The sequence below is a fragment of the Miniopterus schreibersii genome (genome assembly GCF_964146895.1).
Source record: "Miniopterus schreibersii genome assembly, chromosome: 4".
NCBI classification, from domain to species: domain Eukaryota; kingdom Metazoa; phylum Chordata; class Mammalia; order Chiroptera; family Miniopteridae; genus Miniopterus; species Miniopterus schreibersii.
In genome coordinates this window covers 98,566,017-98,587,416 of record NC_138105.1, presented here as the reverse complement: position 1 = coordinate 98,587,416, position 21,400 = coordinate 98,566,017, and the positions used below count along the sequence as shown (strand labels likewise).

The following is a 21,400-nucleotide window of genomic DNA, read 5'->3' as shown; positions in this document are numbered from 1 at the left end:
CACTATGGATTTACAGTTTCGTTCTGTGTTTTTTTCAAGTGCTTCTGCCATCGCTTTAATGTATTCTCAGAAAGAGCAGGAACACGTGGCCCGTCCACGCACCACGCTCGCTGGGTCCACGCGCCGTGCGCCTGAAGCCGGCCAGCCCTTCAAGCCTCACTCACTGGCAGCCCGGCTCCCTCGCCGGCCTCTGCGAGACCCCAACCTCCCGAACCAGGGACCAACGAGGGACCGACAGCCTCACGGCTGTTTCTGTGTCTTTCCTCAATTCCCTTGTTTTGTTCTTAAGCTGTTCATTTTGAAATAGATAGACTTCTGTAACCATTATGGAGCACATTACCGAAACCAGGAAACGGACGTTGGTACAACAGAGCCGTTCCTTTGAAACTATCACGTGCGCGGATTTGTATAATCCCCACCACAACTGTAACACAGGAGGTTCCGCCAACGCCAACGCCGAGGCCCCCTTCACAGCCCCCCCCCCCCGACCCTGCCCCCGGCAGCCACTGACCTCAGTCACCTGCGAAAATGTTACATAACTGCAATCATGAGGCCTTCCGAGACTGGCTTTTCATCCAGCACAAAGCCCTGAGGGGCCACCCACGCTGTTGGGTGTATCGATCGTTTATTCCATAATATGGAAGCATCACCATTTGTTCATCCCATACCCACTGAACATTTGGGTTGCTTTCCAGTTTGGGGCAATTTCAAATAAACCCGATGCGGACCATCACATACAGGTTTTCGTGTGAACTTAAGTGTCCGAATCTCCAAGGTAAACTCCTGGGAGTTCAGCTGCTGAGTCCCGTGGTGGGTCCCTGTTGAACGTTATGGGAAACTGCTGAACTGTGTCCAAGAGTGTCCACATCACTTTACAGTCCCCTCAGCAATGTATGAGAGTCCAATAATTTTTTAAAAATCTAATCACTTCATTAGAAAAACGGTTCCTTTCCAATAAAAAAATGATTTTTCGAAGATCTCACTTAAAGTTCTTACGATAATCTTATGAGATCAAGTCTGGATGGCAAGAATATAAGTTCTAATAAAAAGATAAAGCTAAGTTTAAAATAACAGTTAAAATTCTTTTTTTTTAGTAACACTTTATTAAATTTACTGGGGTGACAGTGGTTATATGAACATACAGGTTTCAGGTGTGGGTTTCTATGTTACAAGATCTGTATATTGCTCTGCATGCCCACCACCCAAAGTCATCTCTTCTCCTGTCACCATATAGTAAGATCCCCTTCACCCCATTAAAATTCTTATAATAATCTTATGAGGCTAAGTCTGCAGAGTAAAACTCTAAGGAACCGGATACAGAGCCAACCTGTCCTCTAGCAGATAAAAAGTCACAAAAAGAAGCCCAGATCTTTGTTCTTTCTCATGACTATTCTTAGTATCCAAATAAAAGGAAAATAAAATTTGATTTCTTTATACAACTTTTGAAATGTTTACATATAACTCCTATCTTAAAATGCCAAAAATCAACGCATTAATGAGAACTTCCAAAGTTAACACCAAGCATAAACCACTATCCCAATGATCCTCCCGGAAAAAGAAAAAACGTTTAAGACTTGAGAATACAACTAGCTTCACCAAAAACACACAAGAGTTTTTAAGCTGGAAAGTTGAACATATACTTCAATTCTTTACTATTTAGGCTCAGCAACAGAAATTTCCCCTCTGTAAATTTTGGCCTCCGGACAGTGGAAAATCCGTTTCTATACTGGCTCTTGGCCATGAATTTAGCTATTTTCACTGAAGGACATGTATTTTTAAACCCAGAAACAAAAAAGCAGTGCTGCCTTTGTGTTCCACAAGCTATGAAGTTTTACAGTAGCCGTGGGCACGTCCCTGTGGATCGAATGGGTCCCGTATTTTGGGGGGAAGGACAGCAGCTGGGTCAAAGGTCATGCTGTGAAGGCCTGTGAAGGCCTGAAATGTTTACAGAGGCTAAAATTTAGCGAGCGTCACCAGTAGTAACGAACAAACCCATTTTAATTTAATCTAAACGGAGAGCAAAAGGTTTAACATACCAAGTATAAAAGCAAAATAAATTATAAAAGGTATTCACCAGCCAACAAGCACTATTTTATTATAATCAATAACGAAAGCTTAATACGCACATCCCATCGGTTACTGCCAGGCAAGGAGGGTAATTTGCCAAACTAGTTTCATCCAGAAAGAGGGGTGTTTCGGCTCAGAGACGAACATGGAGAGCCTGGGCCGGAGAGCCTGGGCCGAAAGAAAGAGAACCACCACCACCGGCGCGGGCGCCGGCCTATTGCGCGAGCTCCCGGCCCTGGACAGCCGGGGCTTAGCTGCTGCATGGAAAACAAGGGCCCCAGCCGGCCCGCCAGTGTGGCCCAGTGGTGAGCGCGCTGGCCCAAGCACCGAGCACCGAGGAGTTTAGGGCTCAACTGCCGGTCAAGGGCGTGTACCTGGGCTTCAGGTTCGATCCCAGGCCCCAGCTGGGGTGCGTGCGAGAGGCAACCGAGCGATGTGTCCCTCTCACGTTGATGTTTCTCTCTCTCTCCCCACCTCCCCCCCCCACTTTCTGTAAAAATCAATGGAAAAAAATATCCTCAATTGAGGATTAACAAAAAACCACCCACAAACAAACAAAAACTGCTAAGAACAGGACACTTGGGATCGCCAGGCACTTTTCACCAGGTTTCGAGCTGGCCCACTTGGGAGTTACAGGCCATAATTTCAAAATGAATCACACCGTCTTCTGATGGCTTTAACCTCCTATTTACTTATTTATTCATTCAGTTAGTTAATCCGCACCTGAGGATATTTTTTCCATTGATTTTTAGAGAGTGGAAGAGAGAGGGAGAGATGAGCGAGGGAAACGTCGATGTGAGAGAGACATCGCTCGGCAGTCTCCCTTACGTGCCCCAACTGGACCGGGGATCGAGCCTGCAACCGAGGTACGTGCCCTTGGCCAGAATCGAACCCGGGACCCTTCAGTCCAACACTCTGACCGCTGAGCCAAACTGGCTAGGGCTAACCTCCTCCCCATTTAGCTTTTTCTTTCAGTTTTGAAAAATTATTACTTTGACCAACCTTGACCTATAGACGATGAAGCATAAATTGATACAATTATGACCAGCTAAACTGAGCTGACTTTAAATTTTTAAAGAATCGGTTTCTCTTTCTGTTTCTTTTTCCAGTTCTCCTCATGACCAAGGGACAAATTATTTGAAACTTGAGGGCTTTATTTTTCCCAGTTGAAAATGTGGATGCGACTCGCCCCCAAATAAGCTTTAAAAGTGATTTAAGCATCTCTAAGTAAATAGTGAGTTTTATAACCTGATTCGGGTGGTGTACGTACCCTTGAAATTTTCCAGACTGTTCTGTCCTATACCACCTCCTACACATGGGCTTAGCAGTGCTGCAAATGCTTAAACTAATTCAATGTCATGCGATAAGAACGTCTGTTAATAATGTTTAAATATTTGAGAATACGTCTAGATGGACGTCACTCGTAGAAAGTCTCGCTTCCTCCGCCCTCGTGTTCTTGGGAGCTGCTGTTCTAGACGAGCTTCGATACTGGATTACGTCCCTGCCTTTGGGGAAAATGCGAATGAGTAGATGGGGCCAAAAGGCAGCCGCTGTGGGCGCGGGCGGCCAGCAGAGCCACGCTTCCCACGCCCATCTAGAGTGGGGGCCACGAGCAAGTAAAGGGACATTAGACAACTGAGATTTTTGTTTGTTTGTTTAAGCTAGGGCAGAAACACTTGGATTGAAATATATAATTCAAATATATAAGCACGCAAAAATGTTTCCCACCAGTCAAACGTGAACAATGCTTTGGTTCCCCTTCGGCCTGGGCTATGTGTTTATGCTTCTAGCTATCCACCTACAAATCAATTTGATACAACGTGTAACATGCCATCCCCACAGCAGTGGGCCTGGGGGGAAGGGGACATGGCATGAGAAAAACGTCGGCCTGGAGTCCTTGGGCAAATCACATCACCGCCCTGTTGAGCCTCAGTCTCTTCCTCTGGCAACGGGAATATCGATCATTTCCACAGCTCGAGGGGTGTGAAGATTCAATGAGATCATAACTAATCCTTAGGGAGCGCTCACTGTGTGCTCTTTCAGGCACTTGATACTTTGTAGCAATTAACAAAAGACACGCTTTAAAATATCCGCCAGCTCTTCAAATGCACGAGCAAGCCTGGGTCCACAGGGGTCCCGGTACCTCATGGCCGCTCCGTGACATGCAAGCGAGCGATACTGGCTCTCCTGCTCTGAGGAAAGGCGATGGAAAGGGCCATCATCTGCTTCATTCAGGCCGGGACATCTCATTCCTGTTTCCATCTGGGATACATTTTGACACCTGCGGAGCGCTACTACGTTTCAGGCTCTATTTCACAGGGGTGGTCTCATTAGATCCTGACAACATGATTATTACTGTCCCCATTTTACAGAAGAGACAACAAATCTTTGAGTAAATAAATTTAAAAACCTTGCTGAAGGCCCCACAGGCAGCGAGAAGCGGTGTCAGGCCCGGGGAGCCTCCCTAACTGACCTTTGCTCTCACCCCTCCGGCCCGGATACAAGTTCCTTGACGTGAATTGTGTAATAAAAGTGAGATGAAAATGCTTTGATGACGCAGGACCGTTTCAGCGTGAGAAGTTACGGAGTCGCTACAATATTTTCTTTATAGAAGCTTTCTTGTGATCTCCCCCCTGATTTTTTATGGATATAATTAATCTAATAGCATCGCAATATAGTGGACTGGTTCTGCCCAGGTAAACAGATATTTCTAACCTCCTTTCCTTCCCCTTACAGAAAAAAGGAAAGAAAAAAGGAGAACCCACAACTACCTCACAAGAATTAATAATGGTGAACACTGGCATATTGATTTCCTTTGCTGGAAAGGAATTAAAACATTACAGAACTGCATTACGAAACCACACGATGTTCAATCACCTCACCCGAGTCTCAAATCCTGTTTTTTCTCCCCAGAGGGAACCTCTAATTAAGACTGTTGTTAACTTTCTAACTTACTAAAAGTACTTTACACATTTATACACACACGCAGAATTTAGTCACGATTAATACGTAATTTTGCTTTGTGCACTTAGTAAAAATAAACGGTGTTGTATATAATACGTTTCAATTTCACATCTTACTATTTTTATTTAACATTTTTCCTGAGACCTGTCCACCTTGGTACACACTGACTTTATTCCCATTTTACGGTGTCCCAGAAACTGCACACGAGAAAGAAGCCCCCAGAGAATTCACAGGGAAGGGTTCAGCGGAAGCTTTTGCGGACCTCAGCAAGCCCCTGGGAAAGTTTCAGCCATGGACCCTGACCCAAGAAGGTTTTCATCAGTAGGAACGTGCACGGTGGATGATCCGCTTCTAAGGAAATCTGTGATGAAAAAAGCAACCAACCAAGGAAACGACCATGGACAGCCTTCTGGAAAGAGTGCCGCCTCCTCAGGAAGAGCCCAGGCAGGGCCCTCAGGAGGCGGTCCGGGGAGGGCGCTGTTATCGCGGAGAGGACGGCTCCCTGCGCCAGGGCCCCTGAAGCCCTTCCAGTCGAGCCGGGGAGCTGGGAGGCAGTGATATTGCTGATCCTGACCCTGCGCAGGCAGAGGCTACTGTGTGTGTCTGTTTTGGTTTTTAACAAAAAAGTTAAAAAAATTTTTTTTAAAATAGAAATAAGGCTTATAGCCTAAGGACATAAAGAAAAAACATTTTGGTACAGCTGTACAATGTGTGTTTTAAGTTAAAAAAGTAAAAAGTTTATAAGGTAAAGAAAGTGACATGAAGCTAACATTAATTTATTACTGAAGAAAAATCCTATTTTTTATAGATGTGGTGAAGCCTACGTGCACAGTGCTTACAAAGCCTAGAGCCGTGTACAGTAACGTCCCGGCCTTCACATCCCTGCCACTCGCTCGCCGACTCGCCCAGAGCCACTCCCAGCTCTGCAGGTCCCGTCACGGTGAGTGCCCCATCCAGGTGTATCTCTTCATCTTTACACGGTGTTTTTACTGTATCTCTTCTCTGTTTAGATACAGAAATACTTGCCGTTGTTACAAATGCCTGCAGGGTTCAGCGCAGTAACAGGCTCCACAGGGTGGGAGCGGCGGGGCGAGGGGCTGTCGCCTGCGGCCGAGGTGCCCGTGGGCTGCACCGGCCGGCCCGTGTGGCTGTTTGCACAGTGAGGACACTGCCTAGCGACGCCTTTCTCACAGTGTTTCCGGTTGCTAATCGCGATGACTATTCGAGTTATCTCCAGCTCTCACGACTGTCACGGAGTAATGTCACCGGTGACTCGTGTAAAGCCTGGATATTACCTAATCCAGCAGGTTTGGGCTGCGGCCACTAACCCCCCATCCCTGTGCTCCGGCTCCACGCCTTCCGGGAAGTTCCCGCCACAGGGACTTTGCACTCGCTCTCCCGCTGGAAGGCGCCCCTCCCGGGTCCCCACCCACCTGGGTCCCAGCTCCAACCTCTCAGACACACCTTCCCGCCCCCCTCCACCCCGGATGCCAGCACCCCAGCCTCCCCCTAGGGCTCTGGCGGTTCCTCGCTTCCCTCTTTCCAAAAGGCCTGTCGCTACCTCACACGATATTACCGTCCGTCTACTCTGTCTCTTTAGAAGGAACTGCAGGTAACCAGGCCAGGGAGCCCGGGCCGCCTCCCCCCGGCGCCCAGCAGCGGGCGGGCGTGTGCGTGCTCAGGGCCGGGTCGGCCGCGTGACGTGCCTTCCGCGCACCTGAACACTCTGCCCCAGGCGCAGCGACCCAGTGGCCAGTCAGCCTCGAAACCGGGGGAGAGGTAACGGAGCCACTGCTTTCAACTTCTTTAGCTCCAAGGGACAGCGCCAACCACAGGTCACAGAGGCTACGGGGCTCTGCCCTCTGCCTAGAAGTCGTAACGGGCTTACCGAACCCCAAAACGCCGGGGCTTTCCTTGTGAGTTTTGCTTCCTAAGCCTGTGTTTTTCCAGGGGGGCTTTTATTTAGGTATTAGGCAGTAATAGAGCCCTTAAAAAATACCTTGTTGGAAATGACTCGAACGTCCATCAACCGGGAAATAGATGAACAGACATGGTACATCCATAAACGGAATATTATTCAGCCATGAAAAAGAACACGGCACCATCACGCAACAACATAGATGAACTGCATTACGCGGAGTGAAAGCCAGTCACGAAGTCACCGCATACCGTATGACTCCATTTTTACAAAATATCTAGAAAAGCCAAACCTATAGAGACCTAAAATAGAGTAGTGACGGCCTGGGGATGACAATGAGAAATGACAGCAAACGGGGACGAAGGAGATGTTATAAAACTGGACAGTGGTGATGGTTCCACAATTCTGCAAATTTACTAAAATGAATGAATATTATAGTTTACAAATTACACCTCGATAAAGTGATTTCTTCTAATTTTTTATTAGTTTTTAAATCCTCACCTGAGAATATGTTTATTGATTTGAGAGAGAGAAACATTGATGCAACAGAGAAACCTCGATCGGTTGCCTCCCATATGAGCCTCGACTGGGGATCGAACCTGCAACGTAGGTATGTGCCCTGACCAGGGATCGAACCCGAAACCAACCAACTCACTCTCCTGGCCAGGCCCGAAGCTATTTCTTTTTTAAAAAGAGCCTAGACTCTGTGGGACGTCCCAGGCTGCCGAGGACGAAGGCCCCCCGCCATCGTTACTGCCACAGAGCTGCGGCCGGCTCGTCCCGGGCGCCTTCCCACCAGCCTGCCCGCAGAGGAGCCGGGTGAACCGAGACGCAGGCCACCCGCTGTCCTTCGCCAACGCTGGTCCAGGACCTGCCAGAAAAGCGCTACCGGCCTGCGAAGTGTTTATGCCCACGTGGCTGTTTGCAGCAACTTCCCCTCCTCTGGTGAAAATCAATTGGACCCATTAGCAGAAAAAGATAACCCAGCTATTTTGAGACCAACCTCTGCTGGATTAGCAGTTGTCTTCCCAGCTGTGACTGGGGAAGGAGCTTGGCAACCATGTCTCCAGGCAATAAATTAAGGATTGGGCAACTACTGGGTCCTTCTAAGGTAGTTTCATAGGAAATCTTCAGCCTCCCCCCACCCCAAGAAAACACTCCCTGAAACTTCCACTGTGACTTAAACACTGTCTACCTTCATTCCTCCTTTCCTTTCTTTATCCATAACCGGGACTTTGGTTTATAAAGAACGATTTCCGCCAAAGTGGTTCTTCAGAGGCAAAGGGCACGCTAGGGATGAAGCCCTGAGGCCCACGGGGGTACGTGGCTCCGTCCCTGGCGCGTGATCTGAGCGTGAGAAGCCACCGGGCCAGTGGTCAGCAAGCACAGGGCCACCCCTCTGGGCTTCCTTCGCTTCTCCTAGAATATTCTCAGAAGACCCTGAAAACACCTCCTAGATCCCGAGTTCCTTCAGGACCAAGCAGGTGATGAGAACCGGTGTGATCCACCAGAAAGGCGTGGGGGGCGACCTGTTCCAACCCATTACTGAAAGCACATCTCCGGGACCTTTATTTCACTGTTTAAAGGAGCCGCTTCCTGTGACAAACTCCACGTTCCCTACTCCCTGCTCGCCGAGGCAGCAAGAACTGCTGTTCTGAAGCAAGAACACAACCCAGCAAAACAGAAAGGTGCCAACACCCTGGTGGGAAAAGGGAAGACGTTTGTCTCATAACCGTGCAAACCTCTTGGATGAAATGATCGAGCGTATCTAGAAAAATTAAGTCTCAGAGCCGTCCCACCCAGCAAATTAGTGTAAGAATATAGGCTTTCAAACTTTTTTTTAAAAATGTGGACGGAGAACCAAATTACAGGCAATCTGAGTAACCTGGAAGAAAAAAAAAAGTCTGAACCCGGTTTAACACTAGAAAGTTTCATTCTAGACAAAGGTTTTACAGTTGTCTGAGGGTGGGATCATTTGAAAGCACTTTTCCTTGAAGTTTAAGTGCAGACGATTGTACTGGGTCCAAGGTCCAGCTTGTTCTCCGACTCCACATAGTTTTATATATATACACATATATATGTGTGTGTGTGTGTGTGTGTGTGTGTATATATATTTCTCAAAAGTGCCCAGAAAGCTCTGGGGGCTGAAAGCGGGCGTTCCCAGCCTTAGTGATCAGCGGGCTATCAGACAACACAACAACGCCCAGGCCGCACTGGCTTCCACTGGACAGGGGGCTAGGGGACCCTGTCCCAGGATTCAAGCAAGTTTTGGACCTTGAACTTCAGAAAGGGGGAGTAGTGAGACCACTTGTTTGAATTCCAACTAAGATAATACGAGTATCCATTTCTGCTTGGTGCATAGAGGTACACGTTCCTGTTTGAAAGGATGGACACACAATCCTCCCTACAGCTAGCTACATCCCAGGGAGGCTACTATGTAACTTTCGGTCAGAATCTGAAAATGTGCCTCTTTTCTGGTATTTTCCTGTGTGTGTGTGTGTTTGGGTGGGTGGGTGGGGATGAGATTACGGCAAGTACTAGATAATACGTGCGCTCCCGTTTCACTCCACCAACTCTGTAAAACCCTTCTCACGTCTGGGCCTTTGAAACGGTCTACACTTCAGTCTTTACCGCATCCCCGCGGAGCCCAAGCCCAGCCCTGCGCTGCGCTGGGCGCGGGGAGCACAGGGGTAAATCAGGAAAGGGTTCCGGGCCTTTAAAAACGCGTGTCTAATAGGGAGGCAGGAGAGAGAAGAGCCCGAGGCGGTCCAGGCTGATGTAGTGAAAAGACCAGATGCAAACTTCTCTAATGTGACTTGAATACCATTTAGAAACATGTAACTTTATCAGGGACAAATGTCCTATGTTAAGGAAACAGTAACTGTTTAGTTACCAGTTTGTTTGTTTTAAAATAGCTGTCAAAAGATACACATGTTGAAGGTTACAGAGTAGACTAGACTGTTTGGCTAAGGGTTCCTGCCTGCCTAGTTGTTTTTAAAAGGTGTGTCATGGAAATACAGAGCCAGCAGTGAGTTTACGGGACAGAATGTCTCATGTGCTCCATCATTTGTTTAGAAAAGTCCCCAAGCACTTAGCAGGTAATAGGACGTTTACTAGACCAAAGTAAGCTGCTGATTTCATATAGCAAGTGACATTTTATTATTATTTTAGTTCACTAGTTCTTTAAATGCCTCTAGGAATAGTATTGGGAGTAATTCTAGAAATTCTGGAAAACTTCCCTCAACCAGACCCCATGAGATGGGTCATTCTGCTTTGTATTAAAATCATCGCTCTTACAGTCTGAGAAATATTGTTCAAAACTGCAAAATAATGAAAAAAACAGTTCAAGTTCACCCTGGCCGGTTTGGCTCAGTGGTTAGAGTGTGGGCTTGCAGACCGAAGGGTCCCGGGTTCGATTCTGGCCAAGGGCATGTACCTCGGTTGCAGGCTCAATCCCGGGCCCTGGTCGGGGCGCGTGCAGGAGGCAACTAATGTGTCTCCCTCACATCGATGTTTCTCTCTCTCTCCCCCTTCCATTCTCTCTGAAAAGCAATGGAAAAAATATCCTCGGGCAAGGATTAAAAATAAAAAAATAAAACAGTTCAAGCTCATTACTTACATTTCTCAAATGCCAGTCGAGAATCAAAATTTCCAAAATTATTTTGTTGTTACTGTTTCTCATCTACTTCTCTCACGCATCCAACTTTCCAAAGACTCCTTAGGAACGGCCTAAGGAACTCTAAACGTCGTATTATTGGCTCCCTTCCCTCTTCCAACACTTCCATCACGAGACGAAATAAAGTCCAAAGAACTCTGGGAGGGAGGGTGGGGAAGGGAGACGCTGAGCCGGCCACAGTGGAGGGGGGAGGCTGGACACGCTAAAATTTGGCACCGCTGTCCTGTCGTGAGCTATAAGCTGTGGGTGTCGTCCAGTGTGGGCCCCAGGGGTGACCACAGCTGCGACACAGAAGAAAACTGGTGCGGAAAGCCTGAGTGCGGGCGGTAAGCGAGGCGCACACATAAGCGGGGCCGGGACTCGAAGCTCTCACTGCGAGGGCTTCAGCAACAGCTGTGCGAAACGCAGAGGTCTTCAGTATTTATTTATTCAACAAATATTTCTGAGTTCTTACCATGCAACAGCACTATGAAGCGTAACCCCCCCCCCCCCCCCCCAAGGAATGGACAGCTCACTGACAGAAAGATTCGTGCCAATAACTGTTCAACACTGTTCTTTTATCTAGTATCTACTCAGCTCCACCTCTGTGTCCCTCGCCCTGGGGATACGAAACTAGGGATAAACAGTAAACAGATGAAAATCTGCGCTCTTGTGGTGGTTACCGTCTGGCAAACGCGGCCCTGCAGCTGGAGGCCGGCACCCTGTCCCGAGGGCTCTCCTGCGTTAGCATGTCCCACCTCTGCGACAACTGAGTGCAGGTGAGGAAACCGAGCCACCAGGTCTCGCGGAGGAATGTGACGGGACCGAGCGCATGTAAAAATCTGGCAGAGTCCTGGTCGCTGTGGCTCCCTGGTTAGAGCATCGGCCCGCACACCGGAGGGTCTGGGGTTTGATCCCCAGTCAAGGGCACGTACCTGGGGTGCAGGTAAGCTCCTCGCCCCCCATCGGGGCGAGTTCCGGAGGCAACTAGTCCATGTGTCTCTCTCATACTGATGTTTCTCTCTCCCCCTTCCCCCTCCCTTCCACTCTCTCTGAAAAGCAATGGAAAAAAATATCCTCAGGTGAGAATTAACAAAAAAAATAAATAAAATCTGGGATGACATGAGGGATGGATTGGTTAGCTGCAGAAGCTGTCTTCTCGAAGGGCACAACTGGAGTGTCAAATAAGAAGCACCTCTGGCATGTTTAGAGTGGTTTTCACACCTAAATACACCGTACTGTCGGATGCAGTTGGTGTCTCGCACCTAAGCTGTTCCAATGGTAAGAGGAAGCCCTTGCTGTGATAAAATACACCACTGAGTCTGTTAACACCATTAAAGTTTTATTTAAAAAAAAAAATCACAGCATTTAAGTATAAAGAATTACTGTGATTTTCCTGATTTTCTTTTGCCACTTGAGTTTTTTGTGGCCAGAAATGAATCGATCTGTTAGCTTAGGTCTCGGGTATCTGCATCTGACAGGCACCCGAAGGTGACCAGGGTGGTCTCCTGCCCCCCCCCCCCCCAAGCAGGGGCTTCCCTCCTCCTAACCCAGGACAGGGGAAGGCGAAGAGCAGCGCTGCGGGTGCCTGGCAGTCCACTCGCCACCTGAGCGCTGTTCTGACCCCCAAACCCGACCTTTCTCAGGTTTATTCTAGGCTGTGTGTTCTAATCATCCGAACTCTCATCGCTACTTGCCTTTGACAGGCTATTAGGACTACTTTTGCATCTTTCGGGGATACAGCTGCTTGTAACATCAGGAATAAGACCTTGAAAAGATAACTGTAAGAACTGGAATCTGGGCATTCTCAGTTAAGAATTATTTTTCTGCTCCACTCACAGTCTCGGGTGAGTAAATGTTAAACATGTTCTCCCCACAAGTAAAAATTAAGAGAAAGCGCTCACAATTTTAAGTGAGATTTATCTTTGAAATGTTAATGTGCAAAACAGAGGGGAAAAAGGGCATATATTTAGTTCCTTAAACTTTTTACCCATTAAAATGGAATATATATCAATTTCTGCTCTTTTAAAAAAAAGCTTACTTAAACATTATAAAAGTCATCCATTCACAAAAGGAAAGGTGAACACTCCAGAAGGCAGACTCCAGGTGAGAAGTCCGGTCTCCTTCAACCCTACTCAAGTGTTAACCACCACTATGCTTTGATATTTTTAGTGAAGGAATTGCTACTGTTTAGGGACTTTTAAACCTCCAAAGTTCCATATAAATAAAAGCAACACACCTGAGGGCATCTTCACCTGCCTGCTGTTCTAAGGCACAGATAGCTCTAGAAGAGAAGGCGGCCGTGAACCCCTGGTTTGGGCTCGGTGGGGTGCTCATTAATTCTGTTCCCTGGGCTGGGAAACACATTCTGGTAACACTTTCTATTTAGTTATGAATGAGAGAGATACACTGTATCTCTCAGCAACACTGTATCTCACTGACACAAATCTCAGCTTTATCCACAAAGATAGAAAGTAGACGCTACAACCAGAACACAGTCCCTAAAAAAACACATCAACTAGAAAGACACTCAAGATCTAGAAAAATAGAAGTATAAACCCAGGTTGAAAAAAATAACAAAAGTATACTGGCCTGAGAGGTCACAGAGCTGTAACTGCTCTGTACACACCTACAAGTTACAAAGTTTATGGAGGAAATCATACCCAGTAGTGGTAAATGTGCGTAAGTCACTATATATTGTAAGTGTACGTGTTTTATTACTGTTAAAAAAAGTCCTCTATGGGTTACGGGAAAGGAAGTGGTTTGAAAATATCTACTTCATTGGTTGGGGTTCAGAAAAGTTCATTCACACACCATCAAATTACAGCACAATTTGGGGCATGTTTTATGGAGGGACTTTTGCAACATGTAGCAAATATGTTTTTAAAACGCACCTACCCTCCGACCCACATTCCCTCCTGGGGATTTAGCTTCAACAAACCACCAGGGATCTGGGCAAAGCTTTATCTGCAATGACGTTCACTGCAGTACCTTAAAAGCAAAGTACTGGCAACGATGTTATGTCTAAGGACAGAGGACTGGATCAATAAATTATGATAAAAAACGGAGCTCCGTGGAGTCATCACAATGAGGCACAGGATACTGACGGGTGTGGAAAGATGAACTGAAAAATACTGGGAAGAGAGACAACAGGAGTTAATACTGTTATCTCTGGGTGTGGGTTTCCAGGAGACTTTCATTTGCAGTATAAATATTCATAGAAATGTTGGACATTTTCTGGCAGCAGCCCTGGCTGGGTGGCTCAGTTGGTTAGAGTCTTGTTCCAATACTCCCAGGTTGTGGGTTGGGTCCCGGATCAGGGTGCATACAAGAAGCAACCAATGAATGCATGAATAAGTGGAACAACAAGTCCATGTTCCTCTCTCCTCTCAAATCAATAAATAAAAAAATTTTTTTTTTTTAATTTCTGGCTGCAGAGAATAAAGTTTTAAAAAACTGAGATTAAAACCGAAACACACACATAAAAATATGAATAACTGTTGGAAATGCCAAGAAGCACGTACAATCTGGCAGACGCGTTCTCAAGCAAGTACAACCTACGCAGGGAGAAGACCCCAATTAAAAACATTTCCGCCCGGCCGGCGTGGCTCAGCGGTTGAGCATCGGCCTAGGATCCAGGCGATCAGGGTTCATTCAATTCCCCGTCAGGGCACATGCCCGGGTTGCGGGCTGCAGCCGATCAATGACTCTCTCATCATTGATGTTTCTCTCTCTCTCTCCCCCTCCTTTCCTCTCTCTGAAATCAATAAAAATATATTAAAAACAAAAAACATTTCCTTTAGAAAGTACTAGTCTTAAAACCTCTTGATTCAACTGCAACTCACGGACATTCTTTCTAAAAACGAGTCTGTTATGCCTGTACCAGTAGGTACATTTGCAAGAAAAATCACATAAAAATAAGTGAAAGGTACTTTCATTAATACTCAGTGAGCAATAAAACTCAATTAACCGTGACTCCGCACGCCCCCCGCTTTCCAGTTAGTGTACATCTGTGTGCCCCCAACATCGCTCACACAAACCCTTCCATGTGTTCAGCGGGGACAGTTTTTGAGTCTCGGAAAGTTAAATTCATGTTTTATTCTACTGAAATACCACAACGGACGGCCTCTCAGACCCATGTTCCCCGGGCCTGGTTCTGTCTTCGGACATTAACTCCTATGGAAACCAGGCTCCTGCTGAGGTGGCGGGTGTCCAGCCAGTAAGCCTGGGGCAAACGGTCTTGTTTGTTTTGTTTTTAATTAAAAATGGTTATTTGCTTTCACCCATCAGAGAGGCCAAATAAAAAGGAACATATGCAGCAAAGGCATTCTGACACACTGTTGGTGGGGATGCCAATGGATACAGTCGCCGTGTAAAACTGCTCGACAGTTTCCACCAGAGCTAAATATTCAAATACCTTATAACCCAGCAAATCCACCCCCATGGATATGCCCAAGAGAAAGGAACGCCTCTGTCCATCGGACATGCACCACCACGTCCACAGCAGCATCGTTCTTAATATCCTGGAGTCGTCGGAAAACTATCCCAGCGCCTCCTGAGAGAAGCGCGAGATACTCATGCAGCGGATACTACGCGGCGAGAAGAATGAGCCGCCTACAATCACTCCAACAACAGGGACGAACCTGACAAACACGCAGAGTGAAAGGAGGCCGACAAGGCCAAACTGGTCTCGGTGCCGTCAGAAGGCAGGAGAGCAGTTACCCTGGAGGGGCAGGGGCTGCAGGAGGGTGTGCGCGCGACCTCCGGGGGCTGGTCACGGTCTGCGCCTCGATCCGGGCACAGGGGTGTTCAGTGTGTGACAATTTAATGAGCTATTTACACCTCAGCACACCTTCCCGTACGTGTTGTTGTTTTTTTTAAATCTTCACTCAAGGACATTTTCATTGAGTTTTAGAGAGGTGGGGAGGGAGAGAGAGAGAGAGAAACCAACACCGACCAGTTGCCTCCTGCACGTGCCCGGACCAGGAGCAGAACCCGGGACCCTGAGGGATATGGGACGAAGCTCCTACTAACTGAGCCACACCGGCCAGGCCTCTGGGTATACATTGTATCTCATTAAAAAAAAAAAAAAGTTTTAGAAACAAATTAAAAACATATTTGCAAATGCCAACAGAAGTGAAATGAATGCTTTTAGAAGCATTTGTACTCTGGAACTGCAGAAGAAACAGCTGTGTGGGATGTTGAGGAAAACAAAAACCCAGTTTGTTGCAACTCCACACACGTTAGGAGTCCCTTGCAGGCGGGCCTGTGGCTCCTGCAGCAGAAGCGCACGGCAGGGATTCATGCCCAACACTGGATGTCACAAACTCAGAAAGCAACCCGACACTTGCAGGCGGTGTCACCTGTCCGAGTGGTCCCAGGCTCCCAGGCTTCTTAAGAAAGGGCTGCCGCTCTGTCTGCAGAGAAATCATGTTATCACAGTTCTAACACCTCCCTTCTAACCAAGGGAAAAAATGTTATGACAGAAAAAGACATCTATTGTTTGGCTTTGTATTTTCATTGTTCCCCAGACAGAAAGCTACAATACTGGGCTGTTCTGCTGGACATCGATACCTGGCAACCCCTCTGCCACGACCTGGCGCGTGAGTCCTGCTATCCCAGTTCCTAGTCACCGTGGAGCCGAGGGCACGGTGTCTGGGCTTCTGCAAATCCCATTTCACCTTCGGCACGCCTGAGGAAAGGTGCGGGGGTGGGAACAGACGCAGACATCCAACACCGTGAAAAGCGACCGCAATAAACACAGAGGGTGGCGTAGAGCTTCAGAAGCTAGACCTGTACAGCCCCGTCTGCACGAGGAACCAACCGGGCAGGGACTTCCGCTCACAGCCCCAACCAAACCCAAGCGGAGGAAATAAAAAACCAGCACACAAGCCAACAAAACCGAGCGCACGTGCCTGGACCGCGTGCTGTCTCCAGTGAAAACAAAGTATCTCATCTTATTAGTAAAAAACGTTTGTGCAAAACACGCCGCCGACGAGTTACCAGAATGACAGACAATGTTGGTGACAACCTAGATCACCAAATTATAAAAACCTGGTTTGTGTATTGGTTAGTCACTAAAAACTAAATCACTCCACAAACATGGGAGGGATGGGGGCTGGCTCGGTAAATGGCACGTGGGCGCCGCTCACGCACAGGCTTTGGGACTCAGCTTCTTTAAATTGATTTTGGATGAGAGGGGTTGCCTCCCGCATGCACCCGGACCAGGGATCAAACCCACCGCCTGGGTATGTGCCCCTGACTGGGAATCGAACCCACCACCTTCTGGTGTATGGGACGACACTCCAGTCGACTGAACCACACCGGCCAGGGCATGGGACTCCGTTTCTTAATGGTAAACAAACCTTGAGGGCTAATATATATTTAGAATGAAGCAAACAGTCTATAAAAGCTGTCAAGGCAGGGCGGGAACTTGGCATAAGATAGGTGCTTACCAAAAACCCATTTATTCAACACACATGCACACCTACTATGTGCCGGGACCTATCCTAATGTTCAAACACAATAAAACAAAGCTCCGTTCCTTTGGGAGCTGCTCACGTTCTAGTCGGCGCCGGAAGAGAGACGAACATAATAAATAAGTATATTATACCCTAAGGTAGAAAGAGGGGGGAAAGGCAGGTAGGTAGGGTTGAAAGCTGGACGGCGCTGTCTGCAATTTTAAAGCGTTGTTTGAGGAGGCCTCTCGGGGAAGGTGACATTTAAACAGACTTCTGTGTCCCCTTTTCTTTAAGTGTCATTTCCTCCCTTCGCTGCTGCTTTAGCAAGATTAAGGCAGGCATGGCATCCCCGGCCGGCATCACACCCATCCCTCCTCAGCTTCCTAAGGCCTGAACGGTTCTACCTTCTAGGAAGGTTGTGGTTACTCTCAATTAAGGTGTTGTGTGTATTTTTTTTTGTTTTTTAACTTCTTCCTTGTACCACTAAAGCACATACTCATCAGAAAACCACGCAAAGTTACAAGCAAGCTACAAATTATGGGCACACTATAGATTGAAGTGTGGGGAAGGGGAGGGATCTCTGGTCTGATTCTTAATTAGCAACGGTCACGTGACTCGACATCGTGGGGCTTATTAGCAGGCCAGCTGTTTGTGAAGTGATAAAACAAACGTCCTTCTGGGATTGAGCATGGGTCTCCAGTAATCATGTGGAAAACTGTACACTGTGCAAATATTTAAAGATATCCGATACGGCGTACAGAGGATCACACTACTTTATAATCCCCATTTTCTCTCAAGAATTTATTCCCTTTATTTCAAAGGTGGAGAAATTTGAGTGTTTAAGAAAAAACAAACACCCAAAAACTAAAGCCCACACAAGCGAGTCATAAAATCTCACTTGCAGGTGGCTTTTGTAAACGCACCTGGTTAGATTATAGTTCTATTAGTAAAACACTGTCGATTGCTAGGTAACAGAAAGGAAGACTTTTTTTTTTTTTTTTTTTAAAAAGAACTCGCTAGACTCGTCAACACCGCCGGTCGGTTTTTACCATATTAAGGCTTAAATTGTTTTCAGCTTTGGCAGTGGAGAGGTGGCACCGGGGAGCAAGAACCCAAGCGAGCAGGGGGTGTAAGAGTTTCAGGCTTTCGGTTAGACCTGTGACCGTGAAATTTCACTGTGCGTTTCCACCACAGCCAAAGCAGGAGTAGCAGCACTTACTTCACAGGCTGATTACATATAAACTTGTCTACAGCGGAAAAATTCTCATTCCACTATCTCAACATAAAAAAAAACATGGTCCTGAAACATTAACAAGGAAAGCGTGATTAAAAGTCGCTCGGCAAACATCTGTGAGCTTTTAGGATGTTTGGAAACACCTGGGGACGGAAAGCAACGAGGTATGTCCTGGCGTCTGATCTTGGGTGTTACAACCTGTCAAAGTACAGAAATTATTTCCACTGCCTTGCATCTAACAAATACATAGAACCGAAACTATGAAATCCACCCACCGCCCCGGCCCCGCTCCAGTTCCTCGGGTTAAGGCGACAGGCCAAAGTGGTTGGTACCGGAGGCCTGTAACCCACGGGAGGGCACTGCCCCTCCACGGAGTGGCCGCTCAAAGTGAAAGTCGGCGCCCGCGGAGCAAAGCAGAGCGGTGCCCATGGCTCCACGTCCGAGCTGTTATCTCCACCCGGACGGGGCAGATAGACGGGTGCCGGCCTCTCGGGGGGAGTGGGGAGAGGAGTCTACGTGTTCACTTTTTAAAGCGTTTGTGGCCCTGCGGACACTTGGAGCCTGCCTCAAACCTGCCACGGTCTGCGTTCCTCAGTTACATAGTTTCTCCTTCACTGAGAGTCATGGAGTAGCTACTCCTCCCCAAGTCTGAGAGTAACAATGTTTCACTTACGCACTTTGACAGGACCTCACACTTCCCGACCCACTGTCTGTGGGAGCATTTAAATATTAACAACCCCAATGCGAAGGTTAAACTTTAACACCCAGATTTCTGGGCTTTCTAGATGCCCTCTGCTAAGGAAAGACAGGAATAAGGCAGATTTTGGTCACCGTGGCTTACTGGGCTCAAAACCGCTGCGTCCAGTGTGCCTGTGTATCTGCAAGTTATAACTCACATGTTACAGTACTTAGGCATTCAGATGGAGGAAAATTTTCTGAACTTCAAAAGATGGATTATGAATGTATTTCCATGCTCTTTTAAAATTCTTATCCAACAGAAGTCAATAAGCTCCTCTGATTTCAGGAGCTCACAAGACCTTGCAAATCTAGAAACCAAATTTTAGGGTTTTTTTTTCTGTTTGTTTGTTTGGTTTTTTTAAGTCTATAAAAAATGACCACACCGTGGGCCTTAAAAATAACTACAAATGAATTTGGAAAACTTTAGAAGTCTCAGGGGCTCCACCAGCCTCGGCTGAATTGAAACAAAAGTCGTTTTGTATTCTATTAATAGCAGATGATTAAACATGTATCTTATTTCCCCCGGAATTCATTTATAAGTACTGAAAGCTACTCCACCGGCCGCTAATCCCAAATCCACGTCAGGTTCTGGAAAAATTCTCTCAGGATAAAGACAAGCGAAGGGAACGGCCATGAGCCTTCAGGGCTCGGCCGAGTTTGTGAAAACCCCGGGGCTCCCGGGCTGCGGGGACCTCCAGCTGCGTGAGAGGGGACGGGGGTCGGGGTGAGGGTAAGAAAGAGGGGGTGGGGGGAGGTCGGGGGAAGAGGAGGGAGGGTGGGGGGAGAGGTGAGAGGAGGGTGGGGGGAGGGCGGAGGGGGAGGGTCAAAGAGAGGAGGGGGAGGGTGGGGGAGAGGAGGGTCGGGGGGAGGGCAGAGGGGGAGGGTCGAGGTGGGGGGGAGGAGGGTCGGGTCGGAGGGAGAAGGGGGAGGAGGGGGAGGGTCGAGGTGGGGGGGGAGGAGGGTCGGGAAGCGGCTCCGGCTCCCCGCCCGCCGCGCCCTGGGGCCCCGCGCTCGCTCACCTGGCGCGGCCGCGGCACCTGGGGTCGCGCCCCGGCCCCCGCGCGGTCGCCCCTCGGAGGAGACGCGCTCGGCGCCGCCACGGCTCCGAGCAGCAGCCGGGAGCAGGACGTGGCCCCCGACGCGGCGCAGACCCCCTTCCCCAGCTGCCCCCAATACGTCGGGTGTAAACTCAGCGGCTCCCGGGGCGTCCCCGCGCCCGCGGAGGGGGAGGGGAGGCCATTCCCGCGGAAAGTCCCCGCGGCGCCGGGAGGTGAAGGAGCCCGGTCGCGCCGCCCGCCCGCCCCCCGCGTCCCCCGCGCCCGCGTACCCGGTAGGTGCTCTCCGTGAGCCGGTTCACCTCCTCCGGCCCCTTCGACATGGCTGCGGCCGCCGGGCGCGCGGGGGGGAGCGGCCGGGCCTCGTGGGCGCCCGACCCCGGGCGGCGGGAGCTCAGCGCGCGGCCGAGGGCCCCGAGGGTCGCCGCCGCCGCAGCCGTGGGCCCGCGAGCGCCGCGCGCGTCTCCGCCTTAGTGTCAAGCCGGCCGCGCGACGACCGCGAGGCCCCGAGACGCGCCTGACGCCGGCCGGACGCGCGGGACGGGCCGCCCCACCTGGGCGCGGCGGGCGGGCCGGGTGGGCGGGGCCGCGGGCGGGACGGGCCCACCTGAGGGCGCGGGGCGGGGCCTGCGGCGGGGGCGGGCGGAGGGAGACGGGCCGGGGGGCGGGGCTCCCCACCTGCGCGGCGCGGGCGGGACGGCCCCCGCGCCCTGCGCTCCGGGCGGGGGACCCCTGGCGGCGCAGAGACCCCGCGGGCGTGGGGAGCTCAGGTTCCTGACCCGCACGGAAGGCGGCCGGGCCCCTGTGGTCCCCGAGCCCCTCGTGTCCTGCGCGGAGCCGGTCTCGGAGGCCCCGCGACCCACGCTCCCCGCGGGCGCTGCCCCCACTCGCGGCCCTGCCTTTTGTGGACGGCGGGAAGGGGGTCCCCCGTCCCCCGTCCCCCCGCTGAATTGATTTCCCCGCTGGACCCTTTTCCCGCGCACCCCTCTTGCTGACCCCAAGGATTGGAGGGACCCCATTACCCGGGCTCTCATAGATGAAGAGAGGGGCCCTGCCACTTGCCCCTCACATGTCAAAAGTTAACAAATGCCAAGATCTGGTTACAGGAATGGCAGTTGGTTCTTCGCCTTAAGAACGACCCTTTTCCCTCGATGCAATTTCCCCACGCTGGTCGCGAGACCGTTACTGGAGTTAGAAATCCACACAGGGCGAGGGGTGCAGGCGGCTCGGCCCCTCAGCGCCCCCTCCGAGCAGGTGCCCTGGCTCCCCAGCCTCCCCTCTGTCCCCCCAGCCCCAGCCCGGGCCCTG

The 21,400-nt window shown here is 49.5% G+C and overlaps 1 protein-coding gene across 1 annotated transcript in view; it reads right to left on the bottom strand.

Annotated features, from left to right (window-relative positions):
- BAIAP2L1 (BAR/IMD domain containing adaptor protein 2 like 1) overlaps window positions 1-20,473 on the bottom strand; it is a 65,564-nt gene extending 45,091 nt beyond the window's left edge. The window contains exon 1 of the mRNA XM_081137286.1: window positions 20,365-20,473. Coding sequence (XP_080993412.1) covers window positions 20,365-20,415 — 51 coding nt within the window. The 5' untranslated portion in view covers window positions 20,416-20,473. The remainder of the gene's footprint in view (window positions 1-20,364) is intronic.
- Between the last annotated feature and the right edge of the window lie 927 nt (window positions 20,474-21,400).